The sequence below is a fragment of the Nilaparvata lugens genome, chromosome 9 (genome assembly GCF_014356525.2).
Source record: "Nilaparvata lugens isolate BPH chromosome 9, ASM1435652v1, whole genome shotgun sequence".
NCBI lineage: Eukaryota > Metazoa > Arthropoda > Insecta > Hemiptera > Delphacidae > Nilaparvata > Nilaparvata lugens.
This window is the reverse complement of record NC_052512.1, coordinates 15,910,293-15,930,999: the sequence shown is the minus strand read 5'-3', so window position 1 is coordinate 15,930,999 and position 20,707 is coordinate 15,910,293. Positions and strand designations below refer to the sequence as shown.

The 20,707-nt window shown below is 34.3% G+C and overlaps 1 protein-coding gene across 1 annotated transcript; it reads left to right on the top strand.

The window, feature by feature from the left end:
* The first annotated feature begins 1,143 nt into the window (after positions 1-1,143).
* LOC111050473 lies at positions 1,144-10,457 on the top strand. Its single transcript, XM_039435553.1, has 3 exons — positions 1,144-1,268; positions 6,234-6,306; positions 7,371-10,457. The coding sequence occupies exons 1-3, from the start codon at positions 1,213-1,215 to the stop codon at positions 10,296-10,298; spliced, it is 3,057 nt and encodes a 1,018-aa protein (XP_039291487.1). The 5' UTR covers positions 1,144-1,212; the 3' UTR covers positions 10,299-10,457.
* The last annotated feature ends 10,250 nt before the right edge of the window (positions 10,458-20,707 follow it).

Sequence of the window (20,707 nt, the reverse complement as noted above, 5' to 3'; positions counted from 1 at the left end):
ACCAGATTCCCAATTCACAAAATAATATTTCAAAAATTGAATAGGTTTTGATGTCATGTATGACAGTACCGTTTGATTTGTTCAGTTTTAGTTCAAGTGCTCGAGCTTGTTTAGTCCTGCAATTTTGTCATGTTATATTTATATTTATCTATTTATTGAAAATATTTGAATCAATATGAAGCCACATGATTGACTCAGAACGCCTTACATAAGAATACATATTGAAAACAGTTCAATCTTGGTAACGAAAATCAAATAGCATCATCTCAATTTAAGGAAACATTCCTTTTTAGTTTCCGGCAATGTATCTCTAAAAGCTAAGCTAAGGAATCTCTAATGTTATGTAAGCAAGAAAAGCATAATATATTATTCTTCATCATTCTGTGGATTTGTAAGTTAAGTGTCAAAAAAATTCACAACAGAAGTATTTATTTCATTGTTCCAAGAGTGTAGGATGAATGGCGAGGACTGATTGCAGATGTATGATCACCTTTTACTGGTTATTCATTTATGACTTTTATGCATTGTATATCCCAATTTTTTGTGTAGTTGAGAAGTTTACTGTGGTAATTTTCCATATTAGATAAAACTTGGACAATTTCTCAGTCTTTTTATTCAGTATATCCCAATAATAGAAATTGACTCTCCAATTCAAGAAAAAATTCTTACATAAAACTACATTTTAGCCGAAAATGTTTAGCTTAAATTAAAAATGTTTAGCTTATATATATATTTTTGGACGAAAATTGAACTTGAACGCTTTACAGTAGAATCGTAACCTATGTTTTGGACATTTTATTAATTTATCAAAGTTTTGGGAATGGAATAGATTTTGGCCAAGCCTGTTGTTCTTCCTAATCATATTTATATGATTTGTGATTCTGTCCACGAATAAATAAATAAATAAATAAATAAATCTGCTTGAGTTGGGAAATCCCGCAATGGGGAGATCCCGGTTTCTAATCAGAGAGGTTATATAAGACATGACCCTTGTCGAATAACGAACTGTTTTAATTATAATATATGATCGTTGGTTCGGTGACCCAGCCTGTCTACAATATCGATATTGTTGGTGATTGAGTGACATTGGCAATGTTCCAATTTATATTATTATCGGTTCTATGGGTTCTTATCAAATTGATTATGTTTACTGAGAGAGATCGTAGTTCTTGACTTTGAAGCTTGCTAGTTGCAATTTAGACTGTGGCAGAGATGTTTCTCTCGCGAATTTACACAATTTTCGTACTAGTTTCTATAGGAAGTCACAGGTAAGAATGATTTTCTTTGATCAGTTTGCAGTGAGGCCACAGTTTTAGAAGCCTAGTGATGAAAAGAGAATTCTTAACTTATGTTCTATTGTACTGATTTTGAAATCTGTAACTTGCAATAAACTAGTAGTTCTGTGAACAGTAGACCTCACGACGTATTCGCAACCACAAGTACCTGATGTCACTTGTTTTAAATGTTAACAAACTCAGTTCACGTTTGAATTTGTATTCCATATGATATAATTCATCCAGTTCCGTGATGATCTTTCTATGAAAATTAATTTTTTACAATAAAAAATATTATACTTTCTCCAGCATTATTTAGTTCATCAGGTTATTTTTAATCACCTATTAACTTTTTTCGAATTTGAGAATATTGATACTAATGGGCATGCATGATAATACCGTGACTGCAAAACAAAATATTGAAACCAGAGACCTTAAAGCTGCGATTAGACCAAAGTTATTAACAAAATGTTAATAACTCAATCCTTATAGATTATATTCAATTGAACATAACTTATCATACACATGATGAACATGTGTGTTTGTCAACTTCCGTTCAATCCAATAGAATCTATAAGGATCAGGTTATTAAAATTTTGTTAATAACTTTGGTATAAACCCAGCTTAAAGATGCATACCTCTTTAATGTCTTTGATTGAATCTATAGACCTTATACAAATACAGTAATAGACCGGCTTCTCCACACATCTGTGTAATCACTTGTCAGCTGATTTATGATGAATAATTTTATAGTATGATTTTCACTCTAATTATTAGCGTATGAAGAAGGCTCCTTTTTCCTTTTATATTATCCTTGAGATGCAAAATTTCCAAAAACCATGTATATACGTCGACGCGCAATTTAAAAAGGAACATACCTGTCAAATTTCATGAAAATCTATTACCGCGTTTCGCCGTAAATGCGCAACATATAAATATATAAACATTTGAACATTAAGAGAAATGCCAAACCATCGACTTGAATCTTAGACCTCACTTCGCTCGGTCAATAAAGGGTACTACAATGTTTTTATTAATCACAAATTGCTATCCTTGTCTATCATTTTACAAAGCGGATAGCGCTATCTTTTACCAGCTTTGCTCTGTTACCAGATCGTGTTTTAAAAATGCAGAATTAGTAATTTTAATCAACAAAATATTCCATCTTAATTATGAATTCAGTATGAAGTAATTGAAAAATACAATTTCCAAATTGAAAAAAATATAATTGATTATCTCAATTAATAGAATGAACAGTTAATATTCCATCAATAAACCAGTACCAGCTAACACCTATAGAAGGCATTTACAAGACAGAGGATCGGCAACCTTGTTCTGCTATCTTTCTTCACTGCCATTATAACGTGGACCTCATTGACCGAAGCAATGCTGAGGTCTTAGTTTCGACTGGATCGGCTTTTGTCTGTTTGTTTGTACCGCAGTTATTGTCCGATTTGTATGAAATTTGGTATACAAGTTCTTTGAAACAAGGCGCAGAAACGCCTTTATATTTAATATAAATTGAATATAAACTGTGCCGCTCTAAAATGTGCTGTATTGAATGAATGGTATCGTTGGAATGCTATCGATAGAGGACAAGAGTTTGCTGTCAAAATTTCCAAAAACTTTGTATATACGTTGACGCGCAATTAAAAAAGGAACATACCTGTTAAATTTCATGAAAATCTATTACCTCGTTTCGCCGTAAATGCGCAACATATAAACATATGAACATTTAAACATATAAACATTAAGAGAAATGTCAAACCGTCGACTTGAATCTTGGACCTCACTTCGTTCGGTCAAGTATGTGATTCAATAGAAATCTATTGTTCACTCAGTGCGGGTGGATAAGTCATAATCAAAATTCAAGACAGTTGGAATTGAGTGTCAGTGCGAAAAAGACATAGTATCTCTGTCAACTTCCAACACACAAATCAGCAATCGCCTGGATGACATTTTTTCCTTTTGAAAAAGTGAATCAATTTTATAATAATTGCATTGTGAAAATATTTGTAAAATATGTCAGTGTTGTGAATAAATTCCAATTTCAATTTCGATGGCCAACGAACTTGATCTGCACTTGATCAGAGACTGTGTGTTGAAAATTGTAATTTGATTTATGGAAGCAATCAGTAGTAATCGTCAAACAAACAAACTCACAAAAGAACACACGGACAAAGACTAGAGGTTCAGTCATCAGTAAAAACTCACTAAGATTTTCAATCATTTCCCTTGACTGAGAAGCACTTGCATAATCATTTTCAAAAATGTAGATATTGTTTGCTTATATATTGTATCAGCTCTTCTATTGAAATCTCCGATTGGGATAAAATTATGAAATTTCATATTTATTTATTCATTTCATTGACAATAACAAATCATAATTATGATGAATAATTATAATATGAATGGGAGAAGACAACAGGCATAGCCCAAAACTGTCTTCTCCCAATTTTTTACAAATAAAAGTTTCAAAAAAGAATAAGGTGAGGATTTCACTTTTACTTCAAAAAGTCCAATTTCCACTTCAAAACTAATGACTAAACTAAGAATTTTGAATTTTGATATTCAAACACTGATCAAAATATATTTTTCTAACAAAAATATTTTTCTAAAATTTCTACAAATTGGAAATTTTTGAGTCATTTTGTAAAATTTTGACCCAGAAAAGAAACACAACTTCACTATTAGCACAGCTGATAAAAATATTCATATGTAATGGAAGTTGAAAAGCCATACGTAATGATAGAAAAAGTCATATGTAATGACTTTTGTATGATTTTTTCTCTCGTAATATTATTGAATCCATCTATAATAGCATACGCAGTAGCCTACATGGTGATGAAAATATAAATCTGAATAGGCCTACCCTATAATTTAAACTATTTCGTCACGACATTTCCGGCTATATAATTCCATTATTAATTTTTTGTAATGTCATATTCTCCAATCACTTGGCATTATTCAGGGTGGGTGAAGAGTCCGAGAACGGCCTAATATCTCATACACAAAGATAATTTGACGGTGGGTGTGATTGGAGATCCTACTCAAAATGAATAAATTACTTTTATAATGACTTTAAAAATCTGGTTCGCCATCTTGTATCCGCCATATTGAATGCAACTTCATTTCTTTAAATAAGAAGGTGGTCGTGCGATACATGATTTCGATAGGGAGTTTGAAGGAAAAATGAGTGGTGGGAACCGCATATCGATATCCTAAACCGTTTCGGAAATATTCACATTTTTAAAGTCATAGTAAATTAGTATTTTCAATTCGAGTAACATCCCCAATCACACCCACCTCAGAATCACTTCTATTTATGAGATACTAAGCCGTTTTCAGACTTTTTCTCTCTTTTCTGCTTTGAATGGTATTAAAATTAATAATGTAAACATTTCCGAAACGGTTTGGAATATAAATATGCGGTTTCCGCCATTCATTTTTTCTGAAATTAAATATCGAAATTATGTATCGCAAGACCACCTTCCTATTTAAAAAAAGAAGTTGCATTCATTATGGAGGATCCAAGATGGCGGATCAGATTTTTAAAGTCATTGTCAAGTAGTTTTTTTCAATTTGAATCGGATCCCCAATCACACCCACCGTTAAATTACCTTTGTGTATGAGATATTAAGCCGTTCTCGGACTTTTCACCCACCCTGTATAGCCGAAATTATTTTCGTCATGTCATGACGAAATTATTTAAAAAGGGCGCTCAAATATATATTTTTATTCACAGTACATGGTAATATATTGAGTGCGTATATTTTTTTTCGTCTGAGAAAGGACGTAACGAGGTAGTCAGTAAATTTTGTTTTCCAACAAACTTGATTTGTAAAACGATTCAATGAATATGTATTCAAAAAGTGTTTCTTGAATGGTTCCAAATTTTCTTAAATAACTCAATATTATTCGTTATAAGTGGTAATTGAGTGGAATATTTCTAATCAATTTATTAATTCAAGCCATCTAAATTCAAAATTTATAGTTCTTCATGTTTATTTTGGACTAAAATTTTATAAAAATTTTACAAGTGAAATTCTAACCTTATCTTGGACTTACCTATAAATTTGGAAGAAAAATAGCACAAGGACTATCTTATTAATTTATCTTCCAATGTTATTACATTAGTGTCATTTTCATTGTAAATAAAATAAATATAAAAAGAGCCTGTTGTTCCTTCCTAATCATATTTATATGATTTGTGATTCTGTCCACGAATAAATAAATAAATAAAATTTGAAGCTGATTGATCAGAGCGTTGGAAAGTGATTGTAGAACATACAAACAAACAGGCAACGATTTCGTCCTTGAGTCTAAAGTAGGAACTAACGCCCATTCAATTATCAATGTTCAAAGAAGTACAGAAAAATCAATCAATTCATTTATTTCACGAACAAACAAAATACAAAATGACAAAGAAATATATTAAAATGTGAAATAAAAAATCTATCTATTTTATTTATTCTGACAGAAATCAAAATGATTGGGAGAAGAAAAGTAAGGTGACCTTAAGCTATTCCTTTTCCAAATTTAGATAAGGTTACACACAGTCCAAAATAGGTTTTCAATCCAAAATACTGATAATTTCTCAATTTCATTACTGTTGTCAGTTAGGCCTTAGAGAAACAATAGCGTAAGTAGATATCCCATGGTATAGGGAGTTTATGTCGTAACTTTTACTGTTATCTCAAGCCGATTACTGTCGATTATTGTCGATTTTCACTGTTTTGTTGGGGTGAGAGTGTATGAACAGCACAATATGAGAGACTACCAGCGTCACACAGCTTCAAGGGAAAGAACTACGTCGGCTATCGGCTTGAGATAACAGTAAAAGTTACGACATAAACTCCCTATACCATGGGATATCTACTTACGCTATTGTTTCTCTATGGTTAGGCTGAATAGATTTTCCGAGTGTTAACATGAATAAAGAGAGTTTGAATTTTTCAGATCAAATGCCAGTCCATCTGACCGTTTCCAATTGGGGGCTGAATTGATAAAACCGCCATCCCAGCTACTAGATGTGAGTGAAGTTTATTAATAATACTATTATTATTATAGTTATGTTAATTAAACAATTTACATTCTACACTTTATTTCTTTTAATTTGGAATATCTTTCAATTCGTCAGTTGAACAACGTTCCGTTATGCAGAAATTATTATACATTATCTTCTATGATAATAGTATGATAGTCTGTAAATTGGACCATCTATTACAATCAGGAAGAGAACCAGTTTTTTTTAATTTCACCGTATTTTGGTCAGAGTACTGTTTACAAACATCAATTACATTAATACCAGCGAGTTCTGATGATTATATCCATTTATAACAAACACATAGGTCCGGTTGCACAAAAGCCGGTTAAATTTTAACCGTGATTAACTTTACGAGATCCAATCAGAGAAAGGATTTTGAAAACACGGCTTCTCTGATTGGTTCTCGTGGAGTTAATCACGGTTAAAATTCAACCGGCTTTTGTGCAACCGGCACAAAATAATTGCTTCATATCATTGGATGAACACTGACACAAATTATCACGATGAGTATTATTAACGGATATGAATCAGTATAGATGATGGTATTATCGTTCAGTTTAATATTAATTCTAAAATTCTCGATAAAAAATTATGGATATTGATTGTTATATTCTAGTTCAGAATGGAAAAATACGTCAATTCCAATTTGTAATCTACATCAATAAAGTGATCTGAGATCATCAAACTTTGGGATGATTAGTTATGGAAATGAATTATTATAATATTATCTATTTTATTTTATTCATTCATTTATTTATTAAAGTTGCTTTTTAGGAAATTATTCTTTATGATAAGAAACATAGTTGAATGTTGAGAACTAGTTGAGGAAATGTTTGAAACAATACTGTTGATATTGTTGAAACCACTAATTTATAGAACTTAGAAAAATTATGGATATTGATTGTTATATTCTAGTTGACTAGAATGACTCCCCGGAAAAACGTTACACGCGCCATTTTTCCAATTTTTCCCAATAACATGAAAAATGTGGTGATAGTTTAATAAATCTCTGTAGTATAAATCTCTATCATTTGATGAACATTTTGCAGGGAGAGGAGACGGAAGGCCCTGTTCCTCAGCTAACATCCGATGGGAAAGTTGAGAGCTGCCCTGTTGAATCGATAAATTTTCAAGAGCAGTTATCAAAAATGGTAAGTGACGCTGACGAATTGATGGAAAAGCAGGAAAACCTGACAGCTGAGGAGACCATTGTGGTTTTGGGAAATGTTGGAGCTGGAAAAACAAGCCTGGTGCAGTTATTGACGGGAAATGCCGATTTGCAGTCAAGGAAACTTGGAGCTGGAAATGATTCAACTTATGTGTTTGAGGATGGAAAAAGGATTGGGACATCGGATTCTGGATCTTTTACTCTCTTCCCAGAGATTGCCAGCTTCAACACGACCATCAACTTCGTTGACACACCGGGTTTCCAGGATACAACACAACCTGCCCATGAAGTAGCATACGCAGTTATAATGAAAACAATTAAAAAAAAACTGAAAAAGGCTAAGATTCTGCTCCTCGTTGACGATGACTTCCTACAACATGGGGATTCTGAGGATTATTTCATCAATACCCTTCGACGTTTGCACAAATACCTCTCGTTCGATTTCAATAGATATAAGGACCACATTGCACTGATCGTGACCAAAGTACCCGTCTCCCACAAATCGAATGATTCCGAGGAATCTCCTGGAGCAGACATGTATGAAATCTTGGAATCGCAAGCTAATATTATTGAGAATGTTATGGAATATTTCAATCAATTACAGGCGCTCTTGGAAGTGAAACTGAAACTTGGAATAATCATGAACTACGAAAAAGAGTTTTATGAGGATGTGATACTACTGTTGAAAAGTTTACAAACAAGAAGTGGAGGAGGTAAATCACTGAGAATCAATGTGTTTCATAGTTCAAACAAACCGGGACAAGTGAAAGATATTGGACTCATGCAGTGGAACAGAAAGTCTTTACTTAAAACAGTTGAGAAATTGGACAGTTTCGATGTAGATGAGATTGATTTTCGTACCGATTTGTCGGATGAAGCGACTGTTCTCCTGAAATGCCAAATATTATTGTTGAACAATCATTATGAGAGCAGAGTCAATGATGTGGTCTCTTTCGTTGATGGTTATGCAAGAAATATCAATTATACCACCTATTTTCCCACTAGCAAAATTTCCGATATACAATCAATGTTTAATGAATCGGAACAGTTCATAAAAGATATCGAACAAGTTGGGAGCTACTATGAGTTCTCCAAAGCTTTCAATGCCACTGAACTTGCCGTATGGTCGAAGAGGAGATTGGGAACCAGAGAAAGAATTATATTCAATTTTTTAGAGAAGTATGGGGAAATAATTGATTTGGGACTTGTTGATACGAGTGGGATGTTTAAACCAATCTCTTGGACTGCTGGAATGAAACATTCCATCGATCTAATGAAGAAAGAGGAAGAATGGTGTAATAAACTGATCAAGTTCATTGATGGACTTTCAAGTTACGAGATGCAAAAGCGGAGGAATGAAATTTACGATGAAATTTATTCTGCGGAATCCAAATCTACCAAAGAACATGCACTAATATCAATGTTCTTGAATGTTACTGATAGTAGAGGCTCTGAACTGTTTGGAAAGTCACACATTATCAGTAGGAGACAAAATTCAGAAATCGAGTTGATAGCACGCAATATGTTGAAAAAGAATTATACTGTCACGTATTCACCTTATGGAAGACTTTTCGTGAAAGGGTTCACGGTTTGCTTGTCACATATCAGTTCAGATGATTTTCTAGAATCTTGCTGCAAAAATAAAACTGTGAAGGAATTGTTTGTGTTTGCTGTTGATAAAGTGTTCATAGATATTCCGAAATGGAGTTTGAAGGTGAAAAAATTATTTATAGCAGCCCAACACTGGGAGGTGATTGGAGAAAGAACAGATATAGAATTGGTGGGTAGTGCAGGAGAAAGAGAATCAAGTCCTTACTTGGAGAACGACAAGGATGGAAAACCTGGACTTCCAGGTGGAAATGGAGGGAGTTTTGCCGGGTTTGGTGTGAATTTTGTGAATTGTGAGAATCTGCATGTTATGTCTGTCGGAGGCAAAGGAGGTCCTGGCAGTGATGGGGCAAACGGGAAGCCAGGGAAGGATGGCAAAAGTGGTTATGAGCGAGCTGTTGAGGTACTGGCAACGGAAGCGGCTTCAAATCATCTAGTAAACGGGGCAAATGACTCAATTGAGCTGCATGGAGCTATTTTGCGTAATGATGTATTGAAAAGCAGGAATATTTCCATGGATGAAGACAATGCTTCTTGTCAAAACAGAAGTGGTCAAGTGTTGCTGTTCGATGGTGATTGTGGGGGAATGGGCGAACAAGGGGGATACGGTGGAAAGGGTGGGTTCGGGGGACTTGGAGGTGATTTTAAAGTTGTAGAAGCGGGTGGCCACCGATCCAACATCAATTTCCTATCAAAGAATGGGCAAAATGGCAAAGATGGAGAGAGAGGTCAGTCTGGAGTACAAGGAGAGGATGGAATCGTATTGACGTGCTACAAAACAACAATAATTGAACAGGATCAAGCTTCTTCAGGTACAAACGGCACGAAACCTTATTGGAAGTGCTGCGAAACACACAACAAGTGCAATCATGATCTCCAACAGGAACAAAAATCTGGATCAGACTATCACATTGACACGGGAATCAAACGTCCATCAAAGAAATCTCTTTACCTCCATTTATTCTTTGGGCTATTCGATTATTCAAAATTTCTGATGACGTCGATGATCTCAAAAGATTTAATATCTTACAAGGCTGTCAAAGACTTTGAGAAATTCCTTTGGGTGAAGTATAATGTCGCCTTGTTTAACATGGATGTTTATTTCTCACATGAAAGCTTTTTGAAACGGGATGATATGGATGAGAAGATTTTCTATGAGCTAGGTGATGAGGAAGAGATAACGTCACGGGCACGTAGGTAGGGTACTCAGTACTCATTCTTGAAAAATTGGTCATCAGATGAAAAACTCGGATGAAATTCAAATAATATTACGAAAAATTCACAAAAAATAGAGTGAAACAAAATCATAGCATCTGCAAGGAAACAATCCCAGGTAAGAGATGTGACATATGGAAACGTATAAACCATCAACGCCTGCTGACTTCTACGCCATGAACACGCGAATTTTGCTAAATAGAGTATCAAGATCACATAAGAACGACTTGATATTGTCAATTAGTTCAATCCAATAAACAAATCCAAAATTATATTTCACATCAATAATCTCCGTTAGAACGTCAGACAGAAAGCACATCATCTTATATTATAAAATTTGAAGATAGAATTTAAAATTTGGATTTGAAAGAAAAAATGTAATTAAAGAAGATTACATTCAATATCAACGACTTGACACAGTCAAAAATCACTAATTCATCAAATCAATTTGAGATACTAGTTTCAAAACTGTTACACATCAATCTCTAGAAAATTGGAAATTTAAACATGTAGCACATTATTACAGTAGAGTACTGTAGAGTACGGCTGTAACAGCCCTACAATTGGCTATTATCTGCAGACCAATGAAGCTTGAGCTCGGCTGTCATTGGTCGAGACTGGACACGCCCAATTATGAGAACTGTCAAATGAAATGCTCGTTTGGATTTATTGGTTCAAAACAAGGTCTCGGAGAGTCTTTATCTGGTTTTTAAGTGAGTTCACAGTTTTCTATTTCAAGAGTTTTTCTAATTATAAGAGTTTTCAGAATTTTATATTCATGATTGATTCTATGCAAAGCAAATCTTAGTGTAGCTCTTACTATATAATCATAATAAATCAGTGTTGTACTTATAGTAACACATATAATAATTATATAATTGTTATACTTATAGTAACGTTGCAGTGATTGAGCAAAAATATCATACAATTGTGTTTTGCTTGGTTCAATATTATTTCACAAACCACACCTTCATACTTTTAATATTTCATTCCAATAATTGAGTGAATTATTCATGCTGTGAAAACATCACCACCAGAAAAGTTAATCATTTTTGTACTTTTTGTTCATTACTCTGAAACTTTGTCCTTGAAACTCTGAACTTGAATGAACTTTGTTCATTCTCATGAAACTCCTCTGTTATTTTCTGTTGAAACCAAAGTCAGACTTCAAATCCATGTGTGGCAGCCATGTCTCCAATTCTGTTCAGATTGCAACGTTTCAATTTCGATTTATTAAGCCGCTCAACTCATCGGCAGAAGGCTGTGCAAAGACTGGAATTAAACTTTCTGCTGGTGATATTTTCCAAAGTTTCTCGATTCGAATTATCATCAAGCTATCAAAATGGAGAAGTTTTCTCAGGAAAACATTTTTTCCGATCCTTACTTTTCACTTTCTCTGTCCTATTACCATAGGTAAGGAAAGTATTGCTTTCCAATAGAATTTAAGGTACCCCAATTTCATGTTTTCTATACGTTTCAAGGTCCCCTGAGTCCAAAAACATGATTTTTGGGTGTTGGTCTGTATGTGTGTGTGTGTGTTGTGTGTGTGTGTGTGTGTGTGTGTGTGTGTGTGTGTTGTGTGTGTGTGTGTGTGTGTGTGTGTGTGTGTGGTGTGTGGTGTGTGTGTGTGTTGTGTGTGTGTGTGTGTGTGTGTGTGTGGTGTGTGGTGTGTGTGTGTGTGTGGTGTGTGTGTGTGTGGTGTGTGTGTGTGTTGGTGTGTGTGTGTGTGTGTGTATGTCTGTGAACACGATAACTCCATTCCTAATTAACCGATTGACTTGAAATTTTTAAACTTAAGGTCCTTATACCATGAGGATCCGACAATAAGAAATTCAATTCGAAATGGCGGATAATGGCTAAAAAACCGTGTTTTTCACGGTTTTCTCGAAAACGACTCTAAAGATTTTCTTCAAATTTATACCCTAGATAGCTATTTACAAGCCCTATCAACTGACATGAGTCTCATTTCTGGGAAATTTGCAGGAGCTCCGTAATATTCCTGAGAAGAATGAATTTTGTTAAATTTCTATCACGATTTACTCAAAAATGTTTTTTTTTCAAATTCATACCCTGTACAGTTATATATCAACTGGCATGAGTCTCCTCCCTGAGAAATTAACAGAGGGTTCACCCCATCCTTGAGAAATTTACTTTGTAACCTCCTTCTCGTGCGTGAGGTAGGTAGGTAGAGCAGTTGGTATTCAAAAGAACGCATGTCGATATTTCATTTGTTGAACAGCTGTTTTGACAACTTTTAAAAAATCCTCAAATTCATAATTTAAACAAAGGAAAATGTACTATGAACACAATCACAATGGTATAATCGTAGTTTTAATTATTTAGCCGTCAATCGGAATAATGTATTTCCCTAAATTATCCTCGTTGAAGAGGCTTATAGATATCAATGAGCAAGGAAAGTTGTGTGAGTGTACCACACCAGATTTTTGAGATATAAGTGTCTAAATTTTAAATTTTTGGGACATAATATTTCAAACTCGGCAAGTAAGAGATAAATCTCATGGAGCTTGTATTATGAAGTAGTTTGTCTTGTTTCAAGTGAGCTCTACCGATTTTTCTGGTGCATACAGACTAATGCGCTACGAATACGCGCATTCCATCAACTCTGGTTTCAATCAGCTGATCATATCTGTAACTTACTCTTCTTCTACAAATACAGGTCTAATAAGTGCACGTTTTTGTGGCGCATAAGTCTTCACGCACCTTTATACAACTTCATGAAAATCTGATATGGCGCACTCACACAACTTTCCTTGCCGTTAAGAAAATTGTTCACCTGACGCTAGTGTTCCTGCGCATCTAAAGTCTACTATTCAAAGATTTGAGCCAGCTGGTGGCAGGGCAATAACGCTGGAGACACACGAGGTCTGCTATCTCTTCATAGTGAATCATTAAATAGAATCAACAGTTGCCAACAGTTTGCAATTGGATAATCACATTTTCTCGAATTTCGAGCTTATTTTTAATTTTAGGTGAAAATGTTACTGAACATTGGTTGTAGAGATTCTCATGCTCAATTTTTTCCACTCTATTTTTTTGGTTTAAATTGTATCTGAAGCCTGATAATTGAGAATCTAAAATCAAACTTTGCATAGATGGGTGGAGCTCCTAAAATTTTTACAGATATAAGACTTATGTGACAGTTGATAGAGCTTATCAATGACGTTCCTAGGTATGAATTCGATCAAAATCGTTGGAGCCGTTTTCGAGAAAATCGCGAAAAACCTGGTTGTTGACAACATTTTCACCATTTTATCCGCCATCTTGAATTGCATCAGATCGAAATTGTTCGTGTCGGATCCTTATATTGTAAGGACCTTACGTTCCAAATTTCAAATCATTCCGTTAATTGGGAGGTGAGATATCGTGTACACAGACGCACATACACTCATACACACACACACACACACACACACACACACACACACACACACACACACACACACACACACACACACACACACACACACACATACAGACAAATTAATACTCAAAAACGACTTTTTTGGACTCAGGGGACCTTGAAACGTATAGAAATTGGGGTACCTTAATTTTTATTGGAAAGCAATATTTCCTTACCTATGGTAACAGGGCAAGGAAAGTGGAAAGCATTGTGAGCGAAGTTGATGCGATTAGAGTCTACTGTCGAGCGGCTCATGGACGCTCAATAATTATTGTAAAAAATGGAACCTTCTTAAAATATAAGGCCATACAACTGTGATAAGCTACTACCTCCGTAAACAAAGCCGTAGTGCATTCGTGTGACGTCAGCACAGGTAGGGCTCCTACACCAATAAAAATTCATTGATTTAGCTGATGCATAACAGCTAGTGTTTTTTTGGTGTAGGAGCCCTACCTGTGCTGACGTCACACGAATGCACTAAGGCTTTGTTTACGGAGTTAGTGGATAAACTCGGCATAGACACGACGATCTGATGTTATGAGGAGGTACTAGTACTATATTGTAGAATAATATTGAGCGTACAAATAAAAATATAAAACTAAAAATACCCTTTTTGAAATTATTGTCTACTCATAACATGTTTCGACTATATAATGTCATTATCAAGCGATTGGAAAATAAATAATAGCCTATATTGTTAACATTATTAATTGTTAATTCTAAATTGTATATCTATATAATAAGAGAGAGTAGGGTTGTGTATGTTCGTGTGTTCGTTTGTTCCTTTGTTCGCATCAAAACATGTCAACTTGTGGATTGCATACTGGAAAAACGGGAATGATTTAGATCTCCAAATTTTGAACATAGATTCTAAAAATATAAATCTCGTTTACCTGGAAGCCCAAATTTCAATTTTCCTTCTAGATTTTTCATAATTAATGTTCAAAATTCATTAATAGTACATACGATTTCATAAAAAAATCACCAAATCATATGGTGGAATTAGAAAATATTATTATACAGGTGTAAAGTGGTATAGGAAAATTATGTTTGAAGCATCATCACGTCTGAACTACTGGACTGATTAACTTGAAATTTTGCATATAGATTCTTGCTTAACCGGGGATGGTTACAAACCTATTTTAAATTCTTCAATATTTGATTATATCAAGTTTTCAGTTCAGAACATTTCTCTTAAAAGGGTAATTAGAAGATAGGTAAGATTAGGGATCCTTTTCGAATGATAAAAACAGGTTTTCCGTCACACCCAAATTTTTTCCGCCATTTTGGAACCACCACTTTGAATTCAACTTCTGTTTTTGATTGAAAGGTGGTCATATGATAGGATTTCCAGAGAAAAGGTATGGTGAAAACCGCACATTGATATCTCAAACCTTTCAAAATTTATTCTCATTCATTTCCTTTATTATAGTATAGAAGATCATAGATAAATGGATGATATATCCATCTATCTATCATCTTCTATACTATAATAGAGGAAAGAACTGGCTTAAAGACGTATACACGTGTAGAGGATAGGGAAATTATGTTTGACGCATCATCACGTCTGAACTACTGGACTGATTTACTTGAAATGCAGCTTATAAATTCTTAATCAACCGAGGATTCTTATAGGCCTATTTTCAATTCTTCTGGATTTCATTACGTCAAGTTTTAAAATAGACCCTTGCGAAGCACGGGTTACCTGCTAGTTGTTAATAATTGAGTAAACAATTAGAAAAATCTGGTGTGGTACACTCACACAACTTTCCTAGCCCATTTAACTGTAAGCCTCATTCTTAAACGAGAATAATTCAGGGGAATAACATAATGACGATTGGCGGCAACATATTGAAACTACGATCAGACTACTGTTTATGTGTATATATGATATTCTTTTCAAAGTACTTTTCCCTTTGTGTAAAATTGTGAAATTCGATGATTTTCGTAAAAGTCGTACAAAACAGCTGTTCTAAAGATGAAATATCTCGACTATGTGTTCTATTTATAAACTGCTCTACCTACCTTCTTCATGCACGAGAAGGAGTTCACAAAGTCCATTTCTCAACGATGGGGTGGACCCCATCAGTTTCACAGGAGGAAGACTCATGCCAGTTGATAGAGCTGATAGATAACTATACAGGGTATGAATTTGAAATAAATCGGTCAAGTCATTTTTGAGAAAATCGAAAAAAACATGGTTTTTTAGTAATTATTTGCCATTTTTCTCAAGAATATTACGGAGCTTCTGCAATTTTCCCAGAAATGAGACACGAGTCAGTTGATAGGGCTTATGAATAGCTAAGCTATCCTTGGTATGAATTCGAAAGAAATCGTTGAAGCTGTTTTTGAGAAAATCGTGAAAAACATGGTTTTTTAGTCATTATCCGCCATTTTTCTCAAGAATATTATGGAGCTCCTGATTTTTTTCCAGGAACAAGACTCATGTCAGTTGATAGGGCTTTTAATTATCCGCCTATTTCTCCGCCATCTTGAATTGAATTTTTTTGAATTCCTTATTGTCGGATCCTCATGGTATAAGAACCTCGAATTTAAAATTTCAAGTCAATCGGTTAATAAGGAATAGAGTTATCGTGTTCACAGACATACACACATACACACACACACACACACACACACACACACACACCCAAAAATCATGTTTTTGGACTCAGGGGACCTTGAAACGTATAGAAAACTTGAAATTGGGGTACTTTGATTTTTTTTGGAAAGCAATACTTTCCTTACCTATGGTAATAGGGCAAGGAAAGTAATAAAAAGGTTACTTAGATTTCTATTCAAGATTAGCCCTAACGGGAATAAGACAATATTGAGCGTCTATGGACCTACAACTATTGAAACTATTATCAGTTGTATGGTGTAGAGGTCTTACAAGATACAAATGTGATAAACATGTCATGGAGATCGTGGCCTTATGTTATCAGTAGGTACCGTCATAGACAAAAGATAGCATAAGAAAATGTCCCATGCTATGGGTCGTTTATTTTCCAAATTTCAAAACGATTTTGACTTTCCTTGCCCTATTACCATAGGTAAGGAAAGTATTGCTTCCCGAAATAAACTAAGATAAGATAAGATAAGATAATATTTTTATTCAACACAGTACACTTTATAATATACAGATGAATAACGTCAGGTCTTAATAAGTAAAAATAATAAGTACACAATAAAAAGCACACATGGAAGAGTAGAGTGGGCCTACCTACAAACTATGCTACCTTCTATCACTAAAATCCTTCACACTGTAGTAGGCTTGTGAAATCAGGAATTTATAAACTTTACTCTTAAAAATTTTTATATCAGACAAGGACTGCAGCTCGGTAGGTAAGTCGTTAAACAACTTAGCTCCAATATAAGAGGGCACCCCAATTTCTATATTTCTACGTTTCAAGGTCCTCTGAGTCCAAAAAAGTGATTTTTGGGTATTGGTCTGTATGTGTGTGTGTACACGATATCTCACCTCCCAATTAACGGAATGACTTGAAATTTGGAACTTAAGGTCCTTACAATATAAGGATTTGGCACAAATAATTTAAGATTGCGGCTATAATAGCGAAAATGCTGTCAAAAACAGGGCTTTTCGCGATTTTCTTGAAAACGTCTCCAACAATTTTGATCAAATATATACCTAAAATAGTCATTGATAAGCTCTATCAACTGCCACAAGTCCCATATCTGTAAAAATTTCAGGAGCTCCACCTCATCTATGCAAAGTTTGATTTTAGATTCCCAATTATCAGGCTTCAGATACAATTTAAACAAAGAATTTCAAGTGAAAAAGATTGAGCATGAAAATCTCTACAATAATAATGTTCAGTAACATTCCCACCTAGAATTGAAAATAAGCTCGAAATTCGAGAAAATGAGATTATTCAATTACAAACTGTTCATTCTATTAAATCATTCACTATGGAGAGATAGCAAACCTCGTGTGTCTTGAGCGTTATTGTCCTGTCCCTAGCTGGCTTAGATCTTTGAATAGTAGACTTGAGATGCGCGTGAACATTAGCGTGAGGTGATCAATTTTCATAACAGCAAGGAAAGTTTTGTGAGTGCGCCACACCAGATTTTTTAATATTTGATTTCTATTCTACATTTTTGTAGCCTAATAATTACTGTTCTTGAAGAATTTTGACTATTGACTAAGATCATAGAGAAACAATAGCGTAAGTAGATATCCCATGGTAAAGGGAATTTATGTCGCAACTTTTACTGTTATCTCAAGCCGATTACTGTCGATTATTGTCAATTTTTACTGTTTTGTTGGGGTGATAGTGTATGAACGGCACAATTTGAGAGACTATCAGCGTCACACAGCTGCATGGGAAAGAACTACGTGAACTATCGGCTTGAGATAACAGTTGAAGTTGCGACATAAACGCCCTATACCATGGGATATCTACTCATGCTATCGTTTATCTATGCTAAGATAGAAAAAATTAGGAAGTTGATGGAAGAAAGAGGAAGGGGTAGAAGAAAAATACAGACAACAGGAACAATCAGATTAGGAACAAGAATGAGGAGACAAATAGAGAGATGACTTGGTTTGAAGTTGCCAGCGAGGTTGCTTGCTGTGAGGCAAGTTTGCTTTGCTCGAGCCGTGATGCTTACTGCAAACACAAATGGTTTGCTCACCTTCGTCTCCCAGTTCGCATGCAAATTCCAGTCATACTTCTAAAGTTGGGCTCATCCCATATTAATGAATGAATAATGAATTTGTCGCCAAATACAAGAAATATTTTTGCAAATGAATATTTTTGCATAATTGACCGAGCGAAGTGAGGTCTGAAGGTGCGTACAGATTATTGGGGTACATAATCTTGAAATCCCAATTTAGAAATATCCACTACTACTTTGGCCTATTTTTATTGAATAAATTAAATTAGTTCCATATTTTTATATTTTAAAAGATTCATTGTATTTCGTAATTGCTCCGAATAACTCAATCAATCAATAGGCCTAAGTTACACATGTGGTGGTGATGGAATATGCAGGAAAATTTGGCAATATATATATATATAATATATATATATATATATATATATATAATATATATATATATATATTATTGATCAGCTCACCGATATATATAGTCCTCATAGAACCGGTCGAAACGATACGACAAAGACATAAATGTGTTATTATTTCTCATTCACATATGAAGCACGTTCAGTTCTCAGCACATCATCATACGGCACGATCTGACACATACCCGACAAACGATAAGATTTTTTCTTCACCGCACTTCCAAGATGTGACGTCACACTCAATTGCCAAATTAAGAAAGGAAATAGGATATGTGGTGAATGGAATTTGATATTTTATTTTATTTCGAATTACTTTACTTTTTTAATAATTTGGAAAATATTATCATCTGTAGAATATTTTTGTTTTTGGCTGATCAATCTATCATCTGTATGGCTCTCTGTTATCGGAAATAGGAGATAATTAACTCAGAGATTGGCGCCTACTTTCAAAATACTTCTGATTTAGGCTGTTTCTATTTTTATTGGAAAATATGCCGTGACAAGATATACGCGCCGCGAACATGAGCAATTCACTTTTAATCAGCTGACTCTATCTCTATTTTTACAGAAACGGTAGTATACAGATATAAAAAGCTTGGCATCAGCTGATTAAAAGTGGATTGCTCATGTTCGCGGTGCATAAATCTGTACGCATCTTAAGATTCAAGTCGACGGTTTATCATTTCTCTTAATGTTTGAATGTTAATATGTTGCGCATTTACGGCGAAACGCGGTAAAAGATTTTCATGAAATTTCACAGGTATGTTCATTTTTAAATTGCGCGTCGACGTAAATGAAAGGTTTTGGAGATTTTACATTTCAAGTATAATATAAAAGGGAAAAGGAGCATCTTTCATACGCCAATATTACCGTATGAATCAGACTATAGAATTATTATTCATAGATCAGCTGTCTAGTGGACTATAATACTACCCGTTCAAAAACATTGAACATCTTAAAAATGTATCTTTCCAACAACGTTAGTAGACAGTTTGTTGTCTACTGATTCTAGTTTGGAGTTATTGATATAAAACATTTTCCTTTTTCAATCTGATGATTAAAATTGTAACAAATATTATTGAAGAGAAATTGATTTCTAAAATCATGAACAGTGAGAAATAAAGTTTGTAGGAAATCAGCATTATGGTAGTTTACTTTGTTAATTCCAACACACCGATTTTTCGCCAACACGTCAACACAGAATGTTCTGTGATGGGTTGATTGGATTGGCGTATCGACGGCAGCCAGACCTGATAACATCACTCACAGTCACATTCCGGGACGACACGTCACGGTACGATTGGACGGAAAGCTCTGAGTTTATTTAGAATTTTTTCTAGACATTTCAAATTGATAAATTATTTACTAGTAGTTCTGCGAACAGTAGACCTCGCTCATGAATACAACTTTCAATCTGATGAAAAGGGCCAGTACAGTAAGTACAGTATATTGTGAAGATTTAGCCATGATTGTCATCTATTATTTTCTCCATTGCAAGTGCTAGAGACACTGTTTCCAGGGACACCGGACTTATCAAGGAGTACTTTTATATCAAATACATACCTTTTAAATGGAAAAGACTAAGAAATTGTCAAAAAACCACAGATTTATTGTTACTCAGAAAGACCGGTTCCGGTCATTATCAGAGTTTATCAGAGATTGACAATGGTGTAATTACCGAAACCGGTATTTCTAAGTATCAATAAATCTGTAGTTTTTTGACAATCACTTGGTCTTTTTAATTTAATGTCAGTAATTACCACAATATCAACTTCTCAACTACACTAAAAGGGAAAAATTTTACCTTTATACCTTTACATACACATTTTTCTCCACAACGCAGTATTGGACTCCAATACAATAAAGTTTTTTTTTCAATAATTTATCCAATTAATTTGTTAAATCAATTTAATGATAATAATAATA

Bases quoted from the DNA above. Each gene is read 5' to 3' on its own strand.
- LOC111050473 (XM_039435553.1), top strand. From the start codon at position 1,213: ATGTTTCTCTCGCGAATTTACACAATTTTCGTACTAGTTTCTATAGGA. The intron at 1,269-6,233 runs GTAAGAATGATT...TGAATTTTTCAG, and splicing joins GTTTCTATAGGAAGTCACAG to ATCAAATGCCAGTCCATCTG. The intron at 6,307-7,370 runs GTGAGTGAAGTT...AACATTTTGCAG, and splicing joins CGCCATCCCAGCTACTAGAT to GGAGAGGAGACGGAAGGCCC.